Source organism: Balaenoptera acutorostrata, chromosome 2 (genome assembly GCF_949987535.1).
Source record: "Balaenoptera acutorostrata chromosome 2, mBalAcu1.1, whole genome shotgun sequence".
In the NCBI taxonomy this organism is placed as follows: Eukaryota; Metazoa; Chordata; class Mammalia; order Artiodactyla; family Balaenopteridae; genus Balaenoptera; species Balaenoptera acutorostrata.
In genome coordinates, this window is record NC_080065.1 from 81906011 (window position 1) to 81933069 (window position 27059).

Here is a 27059-nt window from a genome sequence, read left to right on the forward strand (position 1 = left end):
ATGAGAGTCGGGAGAGGGCTGCTCACCAGAGTAACTCAGAGAAGATTACGTCTGGGTAAAGGCACGGAAACTGCAGATTGGAAAGTTATTGACAGTCATTGATGGAGCAACTGAAAGCTGTGGTGGGAAGGACATTGATTTTAGGGAGATGAAGGAAAGAATGAGTGATGAGATACCAAAGCAAGGGGGGGTGGAGGTCTTGATGTGTAGGGGCAAAGACCGAGAGAACAACATCTAGAAATAATGGCTGGTTGTAATAAGAAGGAATTCATGGGTGTTGCAGAAATTAGCTGTGGGCCCTGGGAGAGGCAACCAAGAGCAGTGAAGAAAGAGATGGGCAGTCCTGGATTCAGATCTCAGTGCTGTCCTTTACTGTGTGACCTGGGAAGTTACTCAGCCTCTCTGAGCCTTGCTTGTCACATCTCTAAGTGAGATTAATATTATCAATATTAACATTATTTATGCTGTTCTGAAAAAGGATATAACACATAAAGTGTCTGGCACAGAGCAGATGTTTAGTATATGATCCATGTTATGTTATAATGTATTCATTTTAAAGTTTGTAATATTATTGAATTTTATAAAGATATATGAGGAGTTTTTCTTTCTAAACCCCCACCAGAATAGAGAAAATAAATCATTAACGTCAGCTGTACCAGTTGAATCCAAACCAAGTAAACCCTCTGGAAAGGTATGAAGATAGCAGTGCCTTTTTACATAGATATTTATTCATAGTCTCTGTGTCTATCGTGATCTGATTTCTTGAGGGTAAACAATATGAGGTGAGGGTAACTTAAAGGACCTTTTTAATGAATTATTGTTTGAAGCTAATATGACTGGGTTGAAAGTGGGATTTTCTCACATATGTTTGTAACATTTTACATTCTAACCCTCTGTTCTGGAAACTCCAGTTATGTCTCATGGAGTTTACATTCCAGTTTCCCTCCTGCAAATGCACCTTCTTTAACCAGAGGTATCACTAAACAATGCTAGGCACTTCTTCATTCTGAAATTCCCAGTTGAATCAGTCTAAAGCTAACAGGCCTCACATGCTATTACACCATCAGGTGAGTGCCTAAAGTTGTAGTGGAAGTGTGGTAGTTGCAAACAAAAAAAATGTAAACAATCATTTTTAAGCTGAGTTAAATAGTAAAGGGTCTTTCCTCAAATTGTTTTCCCCTTCAAATGTAGCTTATTCTTCACAATGAATCATTCTTAACCTCAACAACAGGACGGTGGCACTCCTTCATTCATAATACTGATTTAAGCCCATATTCACAGAATAAACTGTCACTTCTTGTAAATTTAACATCTCTTTCAGGGAATTTCTGTTTGTAAACATCTTCAGACAAGCAAGTGAACAAAAAGCCACAGATGAATAAAAGAACACAGGGCAATCCATTTTTGAAATATATTTTATTTGGAAGAGGTGGAAACGATTGATAAGCAAAAATACTAAGCATTTCCTCTCTTGCATATAGCAACATGATCATAATTCTCTGTAGTTTGTTTCCTTTTTTCTTTAAACTATCAGTACAGTGGTCTGGCAGCTGTAATGAATCATACACTTGTTCATGTAGTTAATGCCTTTAGACTTATTGAAATTGTGGTTCTTAACCTGAATGTGGCTTTCTATCTTGCCAACCTAGGATCTGTACTCTGGGACTTTAAATAATAAGTTCTATTACAGACCAGATTTTAACCATTTAAGAACTTCTGGTGTTTGGTATTTTTCTACACTGAATTTTTTTTTCGGTAGTCAAAAAATCAAAATGAAATATGTGTAACAAATAACATTCACATATCTGCTCTTTTTGTTTTCCAGTCAGGCATGGGTGCTGCTTTGGATGACTTAATAGACACTTTAGGAGAACCTGAAGAAACTAAAGAAGATAATACAACGTATACCGGACCTGAAGTTTTGGTAAATGATCTTGATGTTGATAAAGATTCATACTTAATGAGTAGGAGAGCTAGTAGGTCATGGTCATGATGCACAAAAGAATACATAGTGTTCTGTCACTTGGAGAGAAACAGTATGCTGTCAGTATCAGTAATAGCAACTGAAAATTAGTGTTGTGGATGGAAACTGTCCTAAGGTAGCTATGTGATTCCGTTGATCAGCAAACACTGATTGATTGTCTCTGCTGAGACTGCAGCTGGGATATAGTCTGTTGGATCACAGAGACTTATTTTCTTTCTTCGAGGCTTAAGTCCAGTGGACTTTGACTTATTTTAGTTTCCAGATATTTCCCATCCTATCACTTGAACTTATCTTGATTTCTAGATATTTTCTACCCTCAATTCATCTCTATTCCTGATTCATAAAAAGCAAGAAAATTATGTTCCTTGGCATTAATAAAAGACATTCCATAGACTGTAAGAAAATATTGCAACAGTCATAACAAAGGATTTGTTTCTAGAATTTATGAAGATTTTTTAAAACTGAGAAAAAGATAACCCAATAGAAAATTAGGAGAAAATTTGGCCAAAAGACACATGAAATTCTCCCTAGTAATTAGGAAAATGGTACTAAAACACAGACAGATAGCACTTCACACTCACCTGATTGGCAGAAGTGTAAAAGTCTGACAACTGGCCCAGAGCCTGTGGATGTCACATGAAGATGTGCACACCCTCTAACCAGCAATCCCACGTCTAGAGAGACTTGCTGGAGGGAGCCTTGCCCAGGTGTATAAGGAGTTCTAAGAACAGGTGAAACATTTGGAAATGATTTTGTTCAACAGGAGACAAGATGATATAGTGGAACACTTTATAGTAGTTAAAATGGCTTATTCATGTATCAATATGGATAACATTACAAAAACATAACTTTGAATAAAAATAGTACATTACCAAATGACATAAGAATTTGATACCATTTATATAACACTTGAAAATAGGCAAAGTAATGGTGTATATTGATTATGGGTATCTACATGTGGAATAATTGTTTTAAAATATACTCAACTTTGCACTGATGGATGTGATAAAGTTCAGGATGATGGCTATCTCTGGAAAACAAGGAAGAGGAATTGGATTGGAGAGTGCTAAAAAAGAAACATCACTCTGATTTTTTTCTTATTAGATAAGAAATAACTAGATCTGTTGGGTTATATAGAAATTCACTGTTATCAACTGCTCTTTTGTAGGTATAGAAATATTAGATAATGAAAAATATTTTTAAATAAAATGCATTTTATATATGAATCAAATTTAATATAGTGGTTTGAATATTTTATAGCATTACTAATGAGTTAAGCCAATTAAATATGGGCAAGTATTTGTGGAAACTTAGAATTTCAGAGTTGTGTAAAATATTGGCTTCTAAATGATTTATATTTATTCTCAATAGTTCCATAAATTAATAATGCAATAGTACTTCGGTTTAAGAATATGTATATAACATTGTCAGCTAATATCCCTATGTGTACGGTTTTCTTCTAGGATCTGATGAGTTCTACTTACATAGAGGAATTGGGTAAAAGAGAAGTCACACTTCCTCCAAAATATAGGGAACTTTTAAATGTAAGTTAAACAATCGTTTACTTTATTGTTTCTTTTTTGGAGTTATAATTTTTATCACATTAATATATCCAGTTTTTTTTAACTTAGATAATATAATGGGCGTGCGAAATTGTCATTACTCTGAAGCTCACTGTATTACTTTGGTAGGGCTGCCATATTGGAGTATCACAGACTGGATGGCTTAAATAGCAGAAACTTACTGTCTCACAATTCTGGGGGCTAGAAGACTGGAATCAAGATGTGGGCAGGGTTGGCTCCTTCTGAAGGCTGTGAGAGGAAGATCTGTCTCAGGCCTCTCTCCTTGGTCTATAGATACCTACATGTGGAGTAATTCCACATCTTCTATGTATACATATCTGCATGTCGTCTTTTCTCTACGTGGATCTCTGGGTCATTTCCCCCTTTTATAGGAACACTGGTCCTATTGAATTAGGGCCCCTTTTAATGTTCTCATTTAACCTTAATTACCTCTTTAAAGGCCCTGTCTTCAAATACAGTCATTCTGAGGTTCTAGGGGATAGGACTTCAGCTTATGAATTTTGGGAGGACACAACTCAGCCCATAGCATTCACTGAGCTATGCATTTTGCCGATTGTAAGGATTAATTTTGCCTTCTCAGCATCATCAAATTAATATTTGTTTCAGAAAAAAGAAGGGATCACAGGGCCTCCTCCAGACTCTTTGGTGAGTTCACATAAATGTCTTCTAAGATCAGATTTAACATTTTTTATATCTTTGGTTGGGGGGATAGAGTTATCAAATCTGTATTTTGGGATTATGACTATATTAATCTCTAAATCAGATGAAGTTTCCATCTGTTCAGAGAACGGGGGTGGGCCTGGGGGTTGTTTCAATGAGTGTTTATTTCCTAAGTAGATTTTTTGAGGGAAAGAAGAGTGGGGCCAAGAAAGTTTTAGGATAAAATAAATGTTAATAAAAATAAGATGAGAATATCCTAACATGTAATATGTTGAGAAGAGAGAAACAGGAAAATAATATTTATTGAGCATCCAGTTTCCTCCCAAACATAGGCTTTCATATGAGTTATTTCGTTAAACATCTCATTTGGTAGTCAAGGAATTGCAAAAGTACATTCTTCGTTTGCTGGGTTTATAATCTGATCTGTCACTTGAATGATTCCCACATGTGACCCGTCGTGCTGCCTGTTTCTTTAGAAACCCCTGGGGCCCGATGATGCCATAGATGCCTTGTCATCAGACTTCACCTACAGTTCTCCTGCGGCTGATGAGAAGAAAACCAAGAAAGAGGTATTGTTTTTAATGTAATGAGGGAAACTTGTTAGAAACCATCTCACACTGTAAGACACCAACAACTTTTTAGTTGTGGTTACTACAATTTGGTTAATACATTTCCTTCTTCTGTAAGTCAAATCTTTTGTATTTTGTTTTTCAGAAGTCTACAGGAGAGGTTTTAAAAGCTCAGTCAGCTGAAGTAATCAAAAGTGCTGCTCCACCCAAGGAGAAAAAAAGAAAGGTGGAAGAGGTATAAAAAAATTACTTCTTTAAAATTAAGCATGGTCCGCCCGACAGCAGTCGCTTTCCTGAGGCTGATGTAGCTGATTGGGGAGAACCCCAATAGTGCATCACACCTACTGAGCATCTTTGCTCCCTCGGGCCTGTGTAGAATAGTGAGACCAGTCAGGGTTATACTGGTCATCTCCAGGCAGGCCTGCTCTGTTTCTACAAATGCTTAGGGGTGCTTTCAACACGCTTGCCTTGGTTGTGGCATAAGATTATCTCACCATCACACTACACAGAAAGAGCAGGATCCCAGAGGAACTGCACTCTTGGGACATCAAATCTTCAACTTGATTTTCTAAAGGAGTCTGAGTCCTGGGAATCACTAGGGGGATGTTGTTATAGCTGCTTCTCTCCACCTTAACCATGGTTGACTATAACTTAATTCTTGTGAATCCTGAAAGGTGGCCCTGCAGCTCTGGACTGGATGAGAAAACATGCCCCACCTGCAGATGGTCCAGATAATCCAAGGAGCCGTTTCTGTTGGGGCTGCTCTGCCTCTCGCTCCTTGGGTGGGCGGTTTATTTTTATCTGGCTTGAGGAGCGGTGAGAGCACCACACCCCTGGGAGTGGGAGTTCCTACAGCCGTCAGCCACTTCAGGGCCCCCTGCTTCCTGGGCTTCGCTGAAGTCGTGCTGAAGGACAGCGTTGTCAGAAGTCATTTTTAGAGACACATTTTTAGAAAAAGAAAAGCAGGATAGTGCAAGTTTTACTTCTTGCAGCTTTTATTTTGATATGAGTATTTTATAATATAATTATGATTACAGTTACACTTCTAGCTTGCTAAGTAAGAGGTGAAGTGTACCTCTGAGAGCAGGGAAACGAGTCCTAAGCCCCAGTTTTACTGTAGAAACGAGTCCTAAGCCCCAGTTTTCACTCACTGGTAAGTTCTTTCTTTCTCTCTTTTACTAGGTTTTAAATAAAATTGCCTTCCTAGAGTCCTTCCCCAATCCACAACTTATTCTTAGAGATTTAAAATTTTGAATTTCACAAAGAAATGGGTGGATTGTTTAGGTTGAGATGTTCTCTTTTTAATGTACAGAATTTCTTTTCCCTCACAGGACACAATGAGTGATCAGGCACTCGAGGCTCTGTCAGCTTCGCTGGGCAGCCGGAAGCCGGAACCTGAGCTCGACCTCAGCTCCATTAAGGAAGTCAATGAGGTACTGACCTTGGAGTTCCCATACAAAGCCTGTTAGTCTTCAGGTTACAAGGTTACAAAGCTAATGCATTACACATGTTTAGAATTCTTGTACCATTTTTATTTTCTTAGAGATTTTAAATGAACTGTTCTTTGTCCTGCCTTACTTTCAGGGTCTGGCTAATTTAGATATTTATTGCTGGGGAGTTAGCAACCAGAAAGGATATTTCAGTGTTTGTCTTGTTAGCCATCTAGAATTTTAATATTTAAAATGAACACTAATCTTCTTTGCCAATTCTCAGACGACACCTGACCAGACAAGATAACACGGAGGCAGTGGCCTGGTGACAAATAGTTTTGTCTGCTCTCATGGAAACTGGAAATTTGTATTTTCAAAAGGTTCCGGGTGCTTCTCTTTATAAGGAGAGAGGGAGATGGTTGCAGATGGAGTGGGAGATCCTTTTTATAACTATGGGGGAAAATGTTGAAAACTTTTCTCAAATTAGAATAAAATCAAGCAACAATTACTTTATAACTGGATTTGCTGCGTGTTTAGAGTGTGATGCTGGGGTGTGTTTACCCCACTGCACGCCAAGACCTTAACAAGCCTTACGAGCCAAAGCAAGCTTGTATTTGGCGGAAGGGAGTGTTCATATTAAATTCCAATTTTTAAAGAATTGTTTAACTGAGTCCTGTGGAGGAAAAGAGGAGGGAAAGCATAGAGCCACCCTGCGGGCGTCCTTGGCCAGGCGGTGTGGTGGTGGGGACCCTCAGGAGCGCCAGCCTATCAGCTCAGGGTGGGAGCTGGCAGTTGTCGCTGTCACAATGCTGCTGCCTCCGCTGTCACTTCCTGTTCTGAGTCACTGGGGAAGGTGAGTCTCGCTGACTCCCAGCAACGCCCCCTGAGTCTGGGACTGCCCTGGTCTGAAATGGGCCAGTTTCTATCTTCGACTTTCGTTGAGGGCTTGCGGGGCGCAGTGTGGCACGACAGGCTTTGCGAAGGCGAACACAGGGGAGCAGGGGAAGCAGTCCTTGTCCTCCAGGACCAAGTAATGTATTGGGAGAAAGGGAAACTTTGATTACAACACAGTGCGAGGTGCACAGTGTCTCAAGGAAGGGGTGGTCCTGGCAGGACCCTGGCGGTCCACCACCGAGCGCGGCATGGCAGGCAGCCAGTGGCACGTCTGCCTCAGGCGGTTTACAGATAGAGGATTAAGGTGATTAAAAAGATGATAATCTGGGGACAGAAAGTATAAACATAATCCCAGGATGAAAAGACTCTTAGCGTGACTAAAATCAGATAGGTAGATGTGAGAAAGTTATGTAAAAATAACTTTTAAACAGTTTGGGTTTAGGGATGCATATCAATGTATTAAATTTCCTCTGGAAAGTTAGCAAACTCCTAAAATCTGAACAAAAAGGACTATTCTACTCCTAACACTAGTTTTCCTTTTTAATTATGTACAAAGTATAAAGATTCTCCAATCCTCTGGATTCTTAAGTTGAATTTTTAGTGCCTGATGGTGAATTCACTACTTCCTCGGTAGTCTGCTGTGATAAGGCTCATAGAGGTCGATAGGCTATAGGAGTCCACGGCCACTCCAGCACGTTCTGCACCAGATGATGCTTCAGAGAAGAGGTCCATGCCCACTTGTCATTCTTATAATGTATCATAATGCATTTATTCTGTAGTGATACCTCATTATTAATCTCCCCTATTTCTAGTGTAGTTACCTAGTCTGGAACTATTTCAATTCAGGGGATGTTTGTTTTCACCACCTACTGGATACAAACCACAATGCAGTCATTTAAAGAATATAAAGATCAAAGAATAGAAAGGATCTAGCTGTGCATGTGACTCACTGTTCTCAAGCCTAAGTGGAGAGGACAGTCCTATACAGGTGACTCTTTCATGATGACTGTTTTATAGCCAGAGACCTCACAAATCCCTGAACTGGGGAGTATCACTATATAACAGGACTTCCTTCATATCCTGCAGTAGAATGTAACTGGAAATATTTTTTTTTAAATCCTTTCATCCCAGTTATTATTCTATAGAAAATACAACTATAATTCCAAAGCCTAGAAAAGTACCTGGCTTATTAAAAGTGCTCATTAAATATTTTTAAATTAATCAACTAACTAAGCATTCAATGGAGAACCACAATCTTAGGCTGAGATGTAGATGGGAGCAATAGGCTGAGCTAGAATCAGCTAAATACCCACGCCACCCCCCAGCACACACACACTTTTGTGCCCAGGAGCTCCTTGATTTGTGATTTAAATCCATGCCTTGATACAGGTACAAATTATTACATATCATGGCACTTTGCATTACCCACCAGTAGTTTAAAATCAAATGTTATATCCTAGAAGCCACTGATCTGCTGTGGAACTTCACTTTTATTTCTAATGCATTTGGTTGTGCATGGTTCAGTAATCCAGTGACGTCTTGGTGTTACTGAAGGGAGTTCTTTTAAAAGCAGTAAAACCAGGGCTTCCCTGGTGGCGCAGTGGTTAAGAATCCTCCTACCAATGCAGGGGACACAGGTTCGAGCCCCTGGTCCGGGAAGATCCCACATGCCGCGGAGCAACTAAGCCCGTGCGCCACAACTACTGAGCCTGTGCTCCGCAACAAGAGAAGCCACTGCAATGAGAAGCCCACGCACCGCAAAGAAGAGTAGCCCCCGCTCGCCGCAACTAGAGAAAGCCCGCATGCAACAATGAAGACCCAATGCAGCCAAAAATAAATAAATTAAATAAATTTTTTTAAAAAAAGGGAAAACTAATTATCCATGGATCAGCCAAGATTTGTGATGGGATGCCTCTCCGCTTTCTGAACTGTGTTTAACATTCATGAGAATTGGTTGTTTTCTCCCCCTTAGATAACTGCCTCATTGAGTACGACAGATGAAGTCTGTAAAATAATTGCAGCCAGCTTGTGCACTGTGCTTACCTTTCTTCAAAGGATATTTTATTTAATTTTCTCTGCTGATCCTTACAAGTCAGCGAGCTAGGTAAGGATTCTTAGTAGCCCCATTTTACAGCTGAAGAAACTGAGCCAAAGAAAGTCTAGGTGGCTTCCCAAGGTCATAGAGACAGGGCAGGGACACCTCCCCAGGATTCCTGGCTGTGTTGTTTTGTTCTCCGTCACCCTACAATGCCTTCCTCCTAACTGCTCTCCGGGCACTTTAATCTGATTTGGTCTCCTCCACGACACCCATGGAGAACATAAAGTGATGTCTTATTTTACATGTATTATCCAAATGCTTATTTTTTTTCTCCACCTTCTTCAGGCAAAAGCCAAAGAAGAGAAACTAAAGAAGTGTGGTGAAGATGAGGAAACAGTCCCACCAGAGTATAGATTAAAACCAGCCACGGTACGTTGTTCGCCACGGTGCGTGACAGCAGCTCACTCCTCCTGCCTTCGCATCGCATTTTGTCCTGTCTGCCCCCATGATGCTTAAGGACGTGTCTGATGTTAACTCTGAAAACCCTGAACCCTTTATTCTCTGTCTTCTACAGTTGGACCCTTTAAAAGAGGGTTTCCTAAGTAATGACCGTGTGGTCATTAAAATTCCCACAAATTCAAGTGTTTCAACTATTAACCATGCTTGACATAGGTCCTTAACCTTAAAGCAGAAGGAATAATTTGGGAATAATATCTTCTCTAACTGCTATATGGATAAAAGCACATAGATCTTCTAAGTGGTAGATAAACATACAATGATTTACCAGTATCCTCAGTGAAGATGGTTTTGTTATTGTTGGTTTCAGTTTGACGTGAGGATGGTGGACTTATTCCTATACTTACATTTGTAATTTATCTTTGAAATAATACATATAAACATATGGTGGAAAATAGCTACAATGCTTATATATGGAAAGTTTCTCATTTTTTAGAAACATTCTAAATTGTGAATTCTGAAAAACCAGTTTTATAGGAATGATATCTTATCTCTTCACCCTGGGTTGGAGAATTGAAGCTTTTTTCAATCTTTCATTGATGTAGCTACATCTTTTTAGCCAAAGAACTTTTTAAAAAATTCTACTTCCTTATCCAAAAGATGGAAATTATTTTTCAGTAATTTTTTTAGAATTTTATTTATTTATTTATTTATTTTTGGCTGCACTGGGTCTTCGTTGCCGCGCGTGGGTTTTCTCTAGGTGCGGCGAGCAGGGGCTACTCTTTGTTGCAGTGCGTGGGATTCCCATTGCGGTGGCTTCTCTTGTTGTGGAGCACAGGCTCTAGGCGTGCAGGCTTCAGTAGTTGTGGCATGCAGGCTCAGTATTGTGGCTCGCGGGCTCTAGAGCACAAGCTCGGTAGTTGTGGCACACGGGCTTAGTTGCTCTGCGGCATGTGGGATCTTCCCAGACCAGGGCTTGAACCCATGTCCCCTGCATTGGCAGGCGGGTTCTTAACCACTGTGCCACCAGGGAAGTCCCTTCAGTAACTTCTAAAAAAAGTAATTGCATTATATTTTATAGCATTTGGGTTCTTGATTTTTACAGCTCAACTCCTTATTCTGATACTTTATAAAAAAATTAATTTGAAACACAAACTCACTCAGATATATGGCAAAAAACACAATCTCTCCTCTCATATCCTGGAATTTCTAAAACAGACTTAATGGGACAAGAAAGCAAAATTTTCTATTTCATTTTAAATGTATTTTTAATTTCATTTTACAGGATAAAGATGGAAAACCACTCCTGCCAGATGTTGAAGAAAAACCCAAGGTTAGGAAATAAGTTTTTTTGATACTTAAAAAGCAATAGAACTGTAAGGTATAAACAGATAATTCTGACAGACCAGATCTCACTGTAGAGACTTGCATGCCAGCCTACAATTTAAGGAGAGAGGAACTTTTGACAGCAACACTTAGCTTAGATCTCTGACTCTTTTTCACATATTTTAATGATTATTTATCTCATGAATTATTACTAAAATATTACAAGTTTACAGGTGATGTTCGTTGAACATTAGGAGCCGATATCAAAAGGGCCCTTAAATTAGGTTGTTAACACTTGGTTTGATCCTAATTACAGCATCAAGTGCTCTAATGATTCTATGCTGCCTTTACTTAATTTGGTGTTAATCAGTATAGTTACCTATCATGATGATATTAAGCAACTACATTTATTAGTCACTTACTATGTGCCTGACACTACACTAAATGGTGTTGTGTGTTATCATTTTGAGGAAGGCACTATTATTATTCCCATATTACAGGTGAGGAAATTGAGACACAGAAGGATTCTGTAAATAGCCCAAAGTCAAACAGCTAGGGAGTAGCAAGGCTAGGACTCGAAACTCTGTCTGTCCAACTCTGGGGCCCAGCTTCTGAATTACATGCCATTCTGTCACAGATTAGAGCATGTGGAGATTTTGACTAATTACAGTAAACGAATAACACCACTTCACCTGAAGGAACTAAGGATAGCAGAACTTTCCTGCCAAAACCCCATGTAGTCATAGGAAAGGAGTATATGATCTATGTTTCCTGTGACTTATTCATAAGGGAAGTCGCTGGAAGTAGAAAAAATAATCACATAAGGAAAAACGATAAAGATCTTCATTGGAACAAACAGGCAATCTTATTTGAGCAAAATTACTCTGAAACTGAAGTATCAGGAAAACTTTTAACTAAATAAACCATTACCATGTTTGTGGTCCTGAGGTGTTTAGTATTCCTTATTTGTTGCATGACATTTACCTTACATTGATAAATGAAACATATACCCTGTATAAATTAACTTTTGGTTTTAGATCCTAAAATATGACATAATATGTGTTTACCAGAAAACCTTTTTCTCTATGAAAGCTTCTTTTATCAAAGTAAAACTAATTTTCTTCATATTATATAATATTTCTTATGTTACAGCCCCTGAGTGAATCAGAACTCATTGATGAACTTTCAGAAGATCTTGACCAATCTAAGTGTAAAGAAAAACAATCTAAGCCAACTGAAAAAACAGAAGTACGTTTCTAAAAATAAAAATCTCTAGCTTTTGTTGTTTTTTAATGTTTTTCTATAATCTTAAAAATATGAGACCAAAACTTTTAACAGGAAGTGGCTGATGAAAAGGCCCATTTTGTCATCTTTTTTCACACGCAGTTTTCATCTTGTCTGTTTCTGGATGTGCTTTATTTTCCCAGGCTGACCCTCATATTCTTGCAGTTTAAGTCCTATAATTAATTATTCCTTCAGGAAGGCATTCACACCCATGCTTTTCTTTCCATTCCTGCTTCTGTAACTGACCTAGTTAAAGTTGTCATCACTCGTCACCTCAAGATGGCAATGGCCTGTGTCTTTGGTCTCCTTCCAGCCCATCCCATATGTCCACCGGCATTATTCTTTCTCAAGCATGTTTGTGGACACAACATTCCCCTGCTCCAACCCTCAGGAGCTTCCCATTCCCTACAAAAAAGTTCCTGCTCATGTATTTGGGCCCCAGCTTCCTTTCATGCCAAGATGTGTCCCCCTATCACTAAACTCAGGTTGTAAGTACTTGTATGTTTCCAAGGCTTTTCTCATATGGTTCCTTCTGCATAGAATAATCTCTCCAAATTCTAGATCAACTGAAATCGTAGTCATCCCTTTAAGGCTCAGCTAAAATATGGCCTCTGTCTCCTGCATTTCCCTCCCCAAACCTTCCCACCCTTCCCACTCTTATTAAGCAGAATACAACACACCAGGGAGGTCTGTCATGCTTTCTTTATATATCCCTGTTGAGGCATTTGTTGCAAACAAGGTTTTAGCTGCACTGGTCTTTACTTCTAACACTTATACATATTTTTAAATAGTAAATTCCTTGAAAGAAGAGCTCATGCCCTATTAATGATCATCTGCTGAGCACCTTGCATACAGGATAGGCTTCCATAAATGTCTGGATTAAAAACAATCTGTTTGAAATTTTACTCTTGTAACAAAATAGCACAGTGATTCTCAAACGTCAGTACGCCTCAGGATGACGTGGAGTGTTTGTTAAGGCACACATTACTGGGTCCCACCCCCAGAATTCCCGATTTAGTATGTTGCGGTGGGGCCCGAGAATTTGGATTTCTAGCAAGTTCCCTGGTAGTGTTGAGGCAGCTGATCCAGGGACCTCACTTTTAGAGCCCCTGGGATAGTCTTACTGCCTTGCATTTGTACGTAGCTATTTACAGTTTACGGGGTGCTCTTAGATATATAAAAATGAGGTATTTAAATAAAATATTGTATTGCATTTATAATTGGTATATTATTATTGTTACATATTACATGATGGCAAATAATATAAATAATAATAGTTGATAAAATTCACTGAGCTTACTGTGTTCCCAGGTACTATGCAAAGCACTTAGCATGTTTTATCTCATTCAAGGCCCCTGTCAACCCTTGAGATGTAGGTACTATAATTGTTCTCATTTTGCAGATGTAGAAACTGTGTCTCAGAGAGGTTTAGTAACCTACCTAAGGTAAGAGGTGAAACCAAGGTGAAGTAATGGTAGCTGAAGAGTTTCAACTTGCCTTGACTTATTTACTGCTCAAAATCCTTGTGCATTCAAGAAAGTCATGCTCACAGCATATGGTGTAGCAGACTGTATTGTTGGCCTATCATTGTTCAGTCTTAATAACCGGATATTTCTAAAAATTCGTCATTGTACCTGCTTCTTTCTGCAGGAGTCTCAGGTTGCTGCCGCTACTCCTGTGGAAGGGGCCGTGCCTCGGACCACCTTGTGTTCTGTGCAGTCGGTCCCGCCCCCGTCAGCCACGGCGGTGAGTGGTCCTCTGGGCACTGAGAAATGTCTTGAGAAAGTAATGTTCTTCCTCCCCTGCCCTTTCTGCTGTGTATTACCGTCATATTACTTTATTCTAACAAAATAAAAATAAAATCTTAGATAGCTATATTATCCTCTGTTTAGGCTTCTGGGAGGAGCTAGAAACTCAGGCTAGATTTAAATTTTTAATTCAACTGCTGCAAACTGTTTTGTTTTGTTTTGACCTTCTGAAATTGTTTCTAGCTCCTCGGCTGCTGCGGTTAATCATGCTTCTTCACTTTCCTGTGTCTTTCAAGCTGATTTGGTGTCCCACAAATAGCCCAATATTACTTTTTATTGACTCTCCTGGTGGAATCATCTGCACCTTTGTCATCATGACTCCTCTTCTCTCCCAACTGAAGGGAGACAGGTGGACTCACTTCCTTTCCCCTTCCTTCTTTTCTTGCCTCTCTCTCACTTTCTAATTTTTCTATAAGGTATGATATTTAACTAGTTGAATCTGTTTTCTTTGGAATTCAGTGAGTTTTGTTTCCATTAGCAGATAGAACCTGACTCAGAGAATAACAGCTGATGGAACTATGTTTCGTTAGTACAGACTTAGTGAATCTACACTCTGAATAACTAACTTGTTCTAGATGCTTTGCAATATCTTCTCATTAAATTTTCACAAGGACACTGTGAAGGCTGTTCTGATCATGTCTCTCTTATAAACGAGGGAAATGAACTTCGAGTTGACCTTGAGCAATTCACTTAACCTTTCAGAACCTCAGCTGAGATGTAAGATACGGCCCCTGCTCTCAGCCCCCTTCAGGTCTAGTTTGGATATGGGCCAGGTTCAGGCTTACAGTTTAGTTTGATCATTCTCATATGGGAAAAGGGCAGCAGGAACATGGGTGAAGGAACTGCTTTCCAGGAGGAACTCGAAAAGGCTTGCAGGTGGAGGACAGGATCCTACTGAGAAGTGGGAACAGCACTGTTTTCCTGGGGACACCAGCAAACCTGGGACAGCCCAGCACAGAGATGTGGAGCCCTTCAGGTATTGGGGTATGTGCATTTAGTTGTTTGAGAGAAGAGGGCCTTGAAGAAGGTGTAGGACAAGAGTCCTGGGTACCCTGAGTGGCTGCTTCCTGCCGGGGAGATCCTGGGTGCCAGCTGCAAGTCCCCTCAGAGTCCAGGGTCTCCCTCCTGCCTTAGACAGGACGTGGCCTCCTTTTTATTTGGTGGGAGAGTCTCAGGGTACCCTCCAAAAACTTTTACATTGTGGGATTCAGGCACAGGCCACAGTGGTAAAGAACAGGAGAGGAAGAGAGAATCTGGGAAGAGACTGGTGAAGGAAGTAGGCACAGAGGCAGTGATTGGAATCGGAAAGACAGTAGCCAATATTCCAGGGCAGAACTCTTGTGACCTAAACATGTGTCATCTACCTGTTGTGTCAACTGTGACTGCCAGGGCCTTAGAGCCGAGTTAGTTCCTTTCCAGCTTTATCCTGACTGTAGAGAGTTGAGCATTGGATTTTTAATGGAGAGGAAAAAAAAAAAAAAGAGCTCTTGTTTTTCTAGTCTCTGACCGCGTTTCCTGGGCCTCTACTCCACCAACTCTGGTTACCACAGTTGCCGAGTTTATCATCACTGAGGTCAGTTGGCATTTCTGGGACTGTGACACCCATGGGAGCCAGAAGGAACAGCCGCAGAGCGTGATAAAGGTCAGAGAACTCAAGAGAGGCTGGAGGATCAGTGAGCGAAAGGAAACAGAAAGCCCAGGGGAAGGAGATGAACGTCTGCCCTGTGCAGTTCTTGTTGTAGAAAAAGAAAGTTTATTGAGCAAATCCAAAGACCTGAGTTCTAGTTCTGAACCTGACAACAAAAATAGAAGCTTTTGTCGTTGGTCCTATTTCCAGATTCTTTAGCTCTTAAGACTGCTGCTTCCCCTAGCTTTTCTAACTCGGTTTCACTTATTTCTTGAGCCAAAGGGCACAGGCTTGGGAAGCAGTAGTTTCCAAAAGATTCTGCAGCAGAGAGTAGAAAACAGAAGTGTGAGCAGGTGACTTGGATCAGGTAGCAATCAGGTTGCTTGGCTAAGACTTGGGGACCGCTGCAGCTCTTAGTTAATATCCCAAGCAGGTTGGAAACATCAGGGATGTTTGTTGCCCCCCAGAATAAAATCTATGCAGTGTCCAACCACTAGATGGTGATAAATCACTTTCCACTCGACGGCCCTTTTTTCACTGGTGATCTTTACTTTTGTGGTGCAGCTTAGCAGCAAAACAACTTTTCTTACTTAGGATGATGGCTAATCTATATAAAACAGAAAGATGCTTTTACTCTAAAATTCCAATATGTACTCCATGTGAAGTCATATTCTTTTACAATAAGAATAATCTTTGAGACTGTTTAATTCAGATTTCACACTTTTGACCAAGACCAGAGTTGGAAATTCATGGATTCTGCAACCCAGGACCCACACAGTACAACAATAGTTTAGTAAATGGTACTTATCCTTGATATGCATGATGCATTCTATTTTATATTCTTCATTTAAAAAACGTCCTGACCGTGAACTACTAAATTGATTTTAAGAGCTCATCATGTATGGATCATGACCTGTGGTTTGGAAAAAGCTGGATCTATCCTCTCTTTAGCCCAAACATAATTTATCCTTTATTTTCCCTTTATGCCGTTTATGTTCTGTGTTCATCCAGTTTCATTTTAAATACCACTGTGGTCAGAGCTCACTATATCACAGGGAGCACATTTCATTTTCAACAATTGGACCACAGGTAGACTGTTCTCATTGGGCCACTCAGGTTAATAAGTCACAGGCCGTCACCTGAACTGGCGTGAATCCACTCTGACCAGTAGAAGCCACATAGAGAACACAAGCTTCTGTGCCTCAGTAGAGGCTCGGCCGGAGCCATTGCCTCCGGGGCCCAGCTGTTTCACTGGGAAGAATGTCCTCTCGAGGGCTTTTCTGAAAGCTTTCCTGTGCCATCTCTAGAACAGTCACATAAAGATCACTTCTTTCTTCTTTCCTGGCTTTCAGCTTCTGTGTGGTGTTACCCATTCTCTTAACTTCCTAATTTCTGAACCAAAACGTGGGTTAGATCTTAAAAGTTCCTCAGTGTCAGTACATAAATTGCACACACTTAATGTTTAACATAAGAAACTTGCTCTAATTTTTAACACCTCAGGATTTTTAAACATAGATTCTAATTCAGTTGATTGTTTAGATTATTAAAAGATGACATGTGCTTCTTATCTAGGCCTGAAATAAGGATATGCCCATCTGAATTGTTTGTTGTAGTCTCTTTTAAAAGGAATGCTTAACCACCTACTTAGTATACCCCCTGATGTGCTTTTAGAAGAGCATGGGGCCAGATGATGCTGTAGAAGCCTTGGCTGGAAGCCTGGGGAAAAAGGAAGCCGGTCCAGAAGTTGGAAAGCCTGTGGAGGATAAAGTCAAGGTAATGGGAGCTCAGATACTTCATAGAAAGGAACTATCGTTGATCGCCCTGACTCCCCAGATAACTCAGTCATTTTTTACAATTTCCTACAACACGTGACCAGCTGTCTTTCTCTGTTATTGTGCATGTCCTGTTTAATAAGCAAACCCTGAGTGAGCATCAGTGTTTAGGTGCAGCAGTGGATGGCTGGCGCGCAGGTGTCAGAGTTCTGAGTCTCACCTTGTTCACCTGCATTTCCATTGCTGAGGACTCAGGAGAGAAGCGGCACTGCCTCGACCGCTCCTCACGACAGCCTCTTAGCCCAGCAGGCTAAAAGTGGTGCTGTCTGAGCCTGCTAAACCAGGATACAGCGTCAAAGATAGACTTGCCGTAGGAACCTAACAATGGATATGTTGACCTCAAATTTAGTCACTCAGGCATCCACTTTATGAGAAAAAGATGTATTAACAATGAAAATGGTTTAATTTTTATTCAGGAGAAAGCCAAAGAAGAAGATCGTGAAAAACTTGGTGAAAAAGAAGAAACAATTCCTCCTGATTATAGATTAGAAGAGGTCAAGGTAAACAGGCTGGCATCTTTTTCTCATTTATTTTAATTTATACTGAATTTCATATACATGAAGAAGGGACATGCGAACAGACCTGGATTATAAAGAGCATGTTTCTTAGTATTTCAACACCAAATAGTATCAGTTCACTAATACCCTGTTTGCACACCAGCTATGAAACTAAAATATTCCCAAGTGGCCTTTTACTCCTCCCTTAGGTGAAAGAAATATAATGTCTTAGCTACCTAATTTTTGCCTGTCTAATAGGTGGTTTGTTAGAGTACCAGAAGCAAAGAAAACTTAGGAAACCTTTATACAGATAGGAAAACCAAAATGAGCAACAATCACTTCCTGAGGAAAGATTTACAAACCTTAAATGTAAGTTGACAAATAAGAGAGCCTACTTGACGCTGAATATAGTGAGCGATAAACTGACCCATTTCTTTTATTTTGAACGTAGCTTGTACAGAACAAGTGACAAGGGGGCGACCGCCACTACATGAATAATGCAGGAAAATCAAATTGACGCTCCTCGTATTCATGCAGGCGGACTAGTCCATTTATTTGGCAAAGGCAGGAACTATAGTGAGCTTTCCCTGCTTGAAAGTTTATTATTTTGGATACCTTTAGTCTGCTTCCTTTCTGCGTTTCACAACTCAGTTGAAACCATGGCATTTCTATTCATTTCGGCTTGGTCGTTTGCAAGGTTCTTAGACTCTGTGGACCTTAAGCAGCTGTCACATTTGAAAAAGGCTGGTCAAGTGCCCGTAACTCTCTTCAGAGTAGGAGGTTGGTTACTTTCTCTCTCCTTTTGCTGAATTTTAGTAGCAGCTTTTAAGAACGCAGCTGATTAGCTTTCCTGACCGCTTTATTCTGCGGTAGTTTCATCCTTCTCTGCAATTGTTGATCCCACCCGTTATTACTTACCTGTAGCTTTATAACATTTCCAGGTGCTGGCTTGATCTCTTGTTTAAATCCTATGTTGTTCTCCTTCAGCTCTGCTCCCATCAGGCCTCTTCAGTAGATTCAGCTCCCTGAGGGTAGACCACAGGTTCCCCCTTCCAGACACGGGATGATCTCAGTTTGAGTGTGGAGCAGATGTGCCCTCGTCCCTGCTCCTATGTGTCACTTGGGAAATGCGCTGCCTTTGCAGCTAAGGGATGGTGGAGAGCAAGCCTCAGGCTCTGTTTCCCTCCTCACTGAACAGTGGTCAGAAGGTACATGTGAACGTGCAGAGGAGGCGGAAAATGGGGGTAAAGGAGTTTGTCAAAAGGGAAGCTGCTGATACTCTCAACCATTGCATCTCCTTGAATTTTAACAAAACAAAAAACACCTTGACCAGTTTATCAGGAGAAGTACACAGGTGACCCTGGAGCAAGACAGGTTTGAATTGTGTGGGTCCACTTATATTCGGATTTTTTTCAGTAGTAACACTACAGCACTATACCTTCTGCAGTTGGTTGAATCCATGGATGCAGAACCACAGATACAGAGGGCCGAGTATAAATTATACACAGATTTCTGACTGCTTGGGAGATCCATGCCCCTAACCCCCATGTCTTCCAAGGGTTAACTGTGTGTATAAAGAGAGAATCTTGCACTTATTTTTGCATGTGTAGATACGTGGGATTTACCATTTATTTATAAATCTTCTTTTACTAAAGAGCCCCAAATGCTTTATCGATTTTGTCCTGTTACTCAGAGTCATTTGAAGGTTGGCATCATCTGAGCCTCAGGGTGAGCTCCCTGAAGGCAGGGATTTGTCTGTCCTACTTGCTGTGGTACTCCCGGTGCTTAGTAGAGGGCTTGGCGCAGAGGTAATTCATGCTAGTTGGATGTGCTGCCTGTACAGTTAAGCAGCTTTTTCCAGGCAACTTGTGCAAAGCCCACTCCCCAGGCAGGTGAGGGTCTCACCCCCGTGCTCCCTCAGTGTCCTGTGCACACTGTCACAGCCCCATGTGCCACGCACTACAGTAACTGTTCACGTGCTCCGCCTACACTAGTGTGGGCTTCTGAGGTTGGCAAGCCACGCTCAATCCATTTGCAGCCCCCGTGCCTAGGGAATGCCCGATGTGTGCCAGCTGTTTGTTGACATGAGCTAATCAGAGGATATTTCCTGGTGAGAATCTATTTCCTGAAATGATGAATCAAATTTGTAATGTACAGTATCATCAGGTATAACCTGTCGACCTCTTATAATGTTTACAAGGTGCATACTTAGGATACACGTGAGATGACTCAATGCCATGTTTTTGTCCCCCTGCATAGGATAAAGATGGAAAACCACTACTGCCAAAAGAGCCCAAGGAACCACTCCCAGTAAGCAAGCCAGTTTTCTCTGAGTGTATCTCTCTCCTTTGGCCCTGATGATTAATTCGGGGAGGGCATAGCTTTCTGTGGAATGAGTTGATCAGCATATAAACAGTGACAACATTTTGAAGAGGAGACTGATGAGGTGGTGTTTGTTGATACATTTCCTGGTTCTTTGCAGCCCTTGAGTGAAGACTTCCTCCTTGATGCTTTGTCCAAGGAATTCGCCGTTCCCCCAAGCACTTCATCTCTTGTAAGTCTTCTGAGATTCCTGGTTTTATTTCCTTACTTTTAGGGTAGCAGAAATAAATGGAAACTTGTGACTTAGAATCTGATGTGGGAGCTGAGGAAACAATCACAAAATTAATGGCCCTCAACCCACTGTAGCCATAAAAAATGTGTTCCATTATGAAATATTGGTCCGGCACAGTGGATGTTTTTGACAGTGTAACTAATGGAACCAATGAGCTTGCACTCTATCAAGTATACCTATGAAAAGAGAATTTAAAATTGAGTTGTCCAATACATTTGAAAAATAAATGCATAAAAATATGAAAAAGTACTGAAAAGCATTTTTCAGTATTTTTAGGAACGATTAACCCAACTAAACACCAGGATTTATTAACAGGAATGACAAAAAATACAGTTCTGTTTCAGAAAGCGAAGCCACAGGCCAATGGGAAAAAAATCCAGAAATGAACATAAATGACAGATTTAGTGTTTCTTTAAAATGAGAAAAGAAATCATTATTTCAGAAAGATTCTAGAATAATGTACCATTTAACATTAAGAATAAAAATGATACAACTGAAACTTCTTCATCCCATATACCAAGTATTAAAGCACTAGTAGCACATAATTTTATACCTAATACATGATCAGAATTTAAAATGTGATAAATCTCTAATTTAGGCAAGCAAGGCCATGGGAGACAGGCATGGCCATTCGTTGCTTGTGACACTGTGAATTTCTAGCAACTTTGAGAGGGCACTTGGCAGAATATAGCCAGCACCATAAAAAGAGCCACTTCTAGAAATTATTCAGAGCAATTAATTACAAAGAAGAAAGCTGAAAACTCCAAACAACCTAAACGTGCAACAAGAAATGTATAAACTATAAAACTCTAAATCAGTAGCTTATTGAACATTTAGGATAATAAATGGGAATAGGAAATTGTAAAAAATAATGCTATGGAATAGGACGTAGAATAAAAATGGCTCTTAAGATGCTGTGTTGCTGTGCTTCCTTTTGGATCAAGAGAAAAACAATCAAAAAGCTATACTGAGAGTTGTATTTAAGAGATGGTATGTGGGCATAATTTGCATACACCATATTACTGGTCAAAATCTTTTTTTGTTTGTTTTCTTACAAAAGCAACTTGAAGATGCTAAACTTTCAGCTGTCATCTCTGAAGTGGTTTCCCAAACCCCAGCTCCAACCACCCACTCTGCAGGTCCACCCCCAGACACTCCGGTAAGCAACAGAGTTTATGAGTACTTTTTTCAGCAGCAACAAAAAGGAGAAAGAAAATAGGACTCCTCCTCAGAGTAAATGAAAATCAACAAAATTGTTAGGAAGAACAGGCACCTTCTGTTTCAGAAGAGATAAGACTGGTGAGACAGGGAGATGACAGAGAATATCTAAAATGATTAAATATATAAAACAATGTATGTGAAAGTATTTTACACACAGTGAAGGAGCTTAATATTATCGTTGCTTTATTAGAATTGAAGTGCAATAATGTGCATTGTGTATATGTTCAGATTATTAGATTTTTAAAAATTATTTAGCTTTCCTGATAATTGATGTTCTCCTCCTTTATCTTTTTCCTGATCCATGCTATAAATACTACTCATTATTTAACCTCAAGTTTACTTTAAGGAATTGCTCCGTGTTTGAGCTTCTCTCTGCCCCCAAAATTCACAAACTCCTCACGGAATAGCATTGTTTTCCTCCCATTCACACCAGTAAAAACTTGTCATTTTCATGCTAGTAGTAGAAAAAGCTCAGTGTCAATATTGTTTTAATTATTTACATGTTCTGAGGCAAGACTGTGGGACCAAAGCTTTTCCAGACTTCCTTGATTGATTTTCTTTGCAGCACCAAATTATACATTATCCAGGAGACCACAGCACATCAAAAGATAAAGAGATCGCCCTAAACCAGATCCCCATCTCCTTGGTTGAGAAGAAGTGCCTCATTTGCTAGCTGGAGATGAAGTAGCTTTAGTGAAGTCAGCTATGCTTCCTTTCCTTTTGATGAAGCATCAAAGCTTACTTAGTGCTGTACTCTGAGATTCTGAGTGAATTTTCATCCTGTTGGGTTAACGTGGGATCATCTGAGAATATCCAGAGGCACAAATGACAAAGCCCAGACCCAGCTGTGAGTAGCGCCACCATTAGCTGCTATAATCCTGGGCTCTAATGAAGCACTTAAAACCAGTAAAATGCCCTCTCTCCATTTGTCTATGTGTGTGTCTGTGTATGTACACACACCCGCAATGACAAAAGTCCCTGTGCAACAGAAAGGAAGGCTGCCATTTACACTTCAATTCTTAATACTCAGATTCTAGGGGCCCCTGTGATTGAGGCTATTAATAAACATCCACAATCAAAAGCCTTTTTGCCTTTCACAGGTATGTTTTAGAATGACACCTTTCCCATCACTTTTCCCATCAGAGTTTCTAGTGTTAATTAATATTTTATTTGAAGATATCATTAAAACTAGGTATAAATCTTTATTTACAGGAATACACTTGGGAATCAAAGAGTAAACCAAGCTATCATAATTCATGTGACTTTTCTTCGCCGGAACATACTGTTACATATATTGAAAGCATCATAAGACATATTTTGTAGAAAATTCAGGCCAGGAACCCCATCTTTTTAGGGAGGGACCTATTTTCTCGGAAGAGAAAGACATCCAGGGGTGGGGCGGGGTAGACAGGTGCAGACAGGTGCTGAGAGTGAAAGATGAGGGAGACAGAGCACCAAGCCAGGATCGCCGATCCAGCGCCTCTGCCCACCTGCCCATCTCCCTGGTGACAACCCCATAAGCTTATAGAAGTCTTAGTGGCAGTGTCAGGGCTGCACTCCAACAGGTGACCTGATTTGGCTAACCAGTGACTGATTCAGATTTACTTTTTTAGCGGAGTGACGACAAAGAACTTGACGATGCCCTGGATCAACTTTCTGACAGTCTCGGGCAAAGACAGCCTGATCCAGATGAGAACAAACCCCTAGAGGATAAAGTCAAGGTAAAAGAAAAAAAAAATCATTAATAAGTGAAAATTGAAAGTTTTTATAGCACACAATACCCTACCCTCCACAAAAAGGGGAAAATCCGCTCTGACTTTGCCTGGAGTCAGTGAACGGTTGGATAACTTCAGCCTAATTTTTTCCTACTCCGAGGTCTATGTGGTGTCTTTTTCCTCTCTGAGGTCTGTGCTGTGGCCCAGATTCGGGCAAACGTCCTGTTTGTGAGGCTAGACTTCGTGATGATGGAAAAGCACAGCCCTGCTTTGTTAATTTTATTCTCTTCCCACATTTTTTTCTTGGTTGTATCTGGCAGTAAGTTTATCATATATATCTGATGCACACATGTGCAGTTTTTAGGTTCACAAGTTGTGTAAGTGTAGTGGCAGAGGCTTCCCTAGCGGTCGTCCCTGCTATCGAAACTAACCGCATTGGACCAGGAGTTCAGCACCACAGAGGTGTCCCCAAGGCGCAGACTCTATACGCTATATATCTTGTACAACATGTAGAAGTACTTATTTATACTTAATATTCAGTTCTTAACAGTCCATTTAGCTTGGAACCAGAAAGGTAACGTCCCACACAAATCTATGTCTCAAAGACAGGGCACTTCAAAGAATCCTTAGGTCTCGATTCAAACATTGTCATAGGAATATCGAGGTGAACTTAACCTGTATTTGAAAAATGAAATTATAATGATGCAGAAAAATAAAATCTGTACCCCACCCCTGGGGTGGGGGCTGTTCCTGAATCCAGGACCGAGAGACCAGCCACGCCCACTGAGGCACGGATGCTGGGACGTGGGTACCGCTTACTCAACAGCACGTCCCTTCAGATTTGCTCCTGTCCTGGTCCTTCAGGGCTCCTTATAAAGAAAGAGTCAAAGTTGTAAATAGTACCTCTTAAGTGCCAAGGTACAGCAACTCGATTTTGTTATTTAAAAAGTGAAACAGTGAAAGATGTTTCATAACCTTGGGTTTTTATCTCCTTCCATGATTTCTGAAGATAATTATTTAATCATTTATTTACATTTAAAATACAGGTAGAAAATTCACAGGTGTGGATTGACAAACAGAAGCACTGGGTTTACTTGTTTCCATCAGCTGAAAGTCTGTTGACATTGTTGTTCTCTCGCTTACAAATTTAAAAGAGACCCTATTTTTTTGCCTCAGAAAAGTCCAGTAAATGCTGAATGCTGCATTTTAGAATGTACTCTCTAAGTGAAGGCAGAACTGAATCGTAATTATATATGTTCAATGTTTACAGGAAAAAGTGAAAGCTGAACACAGAGACAAGCCAGGAGAAAGGGATGACACCATCCCACCTCAATATCAGCATCTCTTGGATGATGACAAGGAGGTAAATGAGGGCAATGTCTAGGTTGGATGGATATATGCTCCAAAGCGTTTGAGATTCAAACCTCACTTGAAATGAATAGAAGGTACACTGTAACAATAGCATAAAAATGTAACATGACTGACTGATGCTTTTAATCTGTCCCCACTGAGCAGGCTGTCTAGAATTCTGTTTAATATTTATTTGAGCCAGTATTGTTGTTGGATGTTTACTGTGCTGGGCACTGTGGCATAGAGAGTTGAATAATGTTCACTCACTCACTGATGCTTAACAGTGATTCTGTGGCATGTACATATATGAATTCTCCTTGCAAGAAAAGGCTATAAAAAGAATGATATTTGTAATCTTGACTGAAGCAGAGTTTCTCTCTCTGGTGAAGGAGAACAGAAAAAGAGCTAGTATCGGAGTAATTCACAGGGCAAATACGACCCCTCCAAGACCTGCTGTCTCTCTTTCAGAGACACCTGAAACAACACCACCTGTGCTGTTGAGAGTGAAGACAAGACAGGCAAAACCATATTCCCAATCAATCACAAGTCCTATTTCTCTATCTAAATGCACTCTGTCAAGAAGTCTCTGTCTTTGTCTCTAACATGGAAGCCAGTTTCTCTTAGGTCAACCTGGTCTGTACCCTACCCTTTCCTATTTGGCTCTTAGTTGCAAGTCCATTAGATGTCAAATAACCCTTTCCAGGTCTGTTCATCCAATAAAAATAAGGAAGTGTAAATTACATCTTTCTCTTTCTGTACTGATGCATGTGAGGGGTTTGATGACTGTGGTTTATAGAATATTATCAGCTGCAGTGTCTTCTGTTACAGGAATCAATTCTCCTTGCTTGTGTCGAGTATTCACAATAGCAGCTGTGCATCCTGCTAGAATCCGCCCTGCTTTGATAGTCCCATGTGACTCTGCTGTATTCTCTAGGAAATGTATTATTTAGTATCCTTGCCTTTGCAGATGGTAAAAATCCCTGATGAGTTGTCCTTGTAATCCTCACTGAAAAAATCTATCTGTAGACCATTCCTTTCAGAGTGTAATAAGCTATAGTAGATAAGCATATAGTAAATTAGTAAATAAGACATAAAAACACAAGTTACTTTTTGTAACATTTTAACTAGAACTATACAATGACAAAGTTGCTAAAATAGTGTTTCTTTCACTTCCAGGAACAGACTCACCCTTGCATTTTTCTCCAAAGACTATTGAAATAGTTACAGGCTAGTCGTTAAGCAAAGCTGGTGAAGAAATAATAGAGACACAGGTTTATCAGTTATGCAAATCTATACAGTCGTCCCTTGGTGTCCACGGGGCATTAGTTCCAGGACCCCCAGATACCAATGTCTGAGGATGCTCAAGTCCCTTATATAAAATGGCATAGTATTTCCATGTAACCCTACACACATTCTCCTCTATACTTTAAATCATCTCTAGATTACTTAGAATACCTAATACAATGTAAGTGCCATGTAAGTAGTTGCCAGCATGTGGCAAATTCAAATTTTGCTTTTTGGAACTGTCTAGAATTTTATTTCCCTAAATATTTTCAATCTGCCGGTTGGTTGAATCTGCCAATGCAGAACCCACAGATGCAGGGGGCTGACTGACTGAACTCCATTTCAAGTCACTGGATAAGAGATTATATAAATACTGACTACACCTAAGTAAACCTTTACAAAAATTTGTTTAACCAATAGTCTGCTTTGTTTCTAAGGGCAAATCAGCGACGCCACCTACAAAGAAACCCGAGGCATCAAAGGTAAATACCGTAGCTGCGTATTTCCATTAAAAAGATTTTTTTAAACTCTAGCTGCGACTTTTACATTTTAGAAATCTGAAATTCACTGAATGCCTACCTTGTGCTTGGTGTGATGCCAAGGCATGTGTGTATGAGTGTATTATTTCTGTCTTCCCAAGAGCCATTCAAGCTAGGCAGTTCCATTTTCCAGGTTAGAAAATCGAAGTTCAGAGAATATTAAGCAACGTGTATAAAACAGTAGAAGAAAATAGAGCTGTCAAGATTTTCCTGTTTTAATATCTCTTTTGTAATACACTAGTCTGTTAGGAAAAGAATGTCAGCAAGGTTTTATATTAAACAAACATATTTTCAGGGATGTGGGGAAATGTCCTACGTAGCATCTTTGCCTTGTGCTTCTTCCCTGAT

At 40.1% G+C, this 27059-nt stretch overlaps 1 protein-coding gene across 8 annotated transcripts in view; it reads left to right on the forward strand.

Annotated features, from left to right (window-relative positions):
• Nucleotides 1-27059, forward strand: part of CAST (calpastatin) — a 119485-nt gene that overhangs the window by 79169 nt on the left and 13257 nt on the right. For 7 of the 8 annotated variants that reach the window (XM_007197474.3, XM_007197476.3, XM_007197475.3 and 4 more), the window contains 19 exons: nt 623-691; nt 1826-1924; nt 3448-3528; nt 4174-4212; nt 4704-4796; nt 4942-5031; nt 6128-6229; nt 9504-9587; nt 10900-10947; nt 12093-12188; nt 13875-13970; nt 17331-17432; nt 17908-17991; nt 20248-20298; nt 20471-20542; nt 21663-21761; nt 23437-23544; nt 24809-24901; nt 26610-26654. In XM_007197474.3, the coding sequence (XP_007197536.2) occupies nt 623-691; nt 1826-1924; nt 3448-3528; nt 4174-4212; nt 4704-4796; nt 4942-5031; nt 6128-6229; nt 9504-9587; nt 10900-10947; nt 12093-12188; nt 13875-13970; nt 17331-17432; nt 17908-17991; nt 20248-20298; nt 20471-20542; nt 21663-21761; nt 23437-23544; nt 24809-24901; nt 26610-26654 (1551 nt within the window). The remainder of the gene's footprint in view (nt 1-622; nt 692-1825; nt 1925-3447; nt 3529-4173; nt 4213-4703; nt 4797-4941; nt 5032-6127; nt 6230-9503; nt 9588-10899; nt 10948-12092; nt 12189-13874; nt 13971-17330; nt 17433-17907; nt 17992-20247; nt 20299-20470; nt 20543-21662; nt 21762-23436; nt 23545-24808; nt 24902-26609; nt 26655-27059) is intronic. The other variant, XM_007197477.3, reaches the window with a different exon arrangement.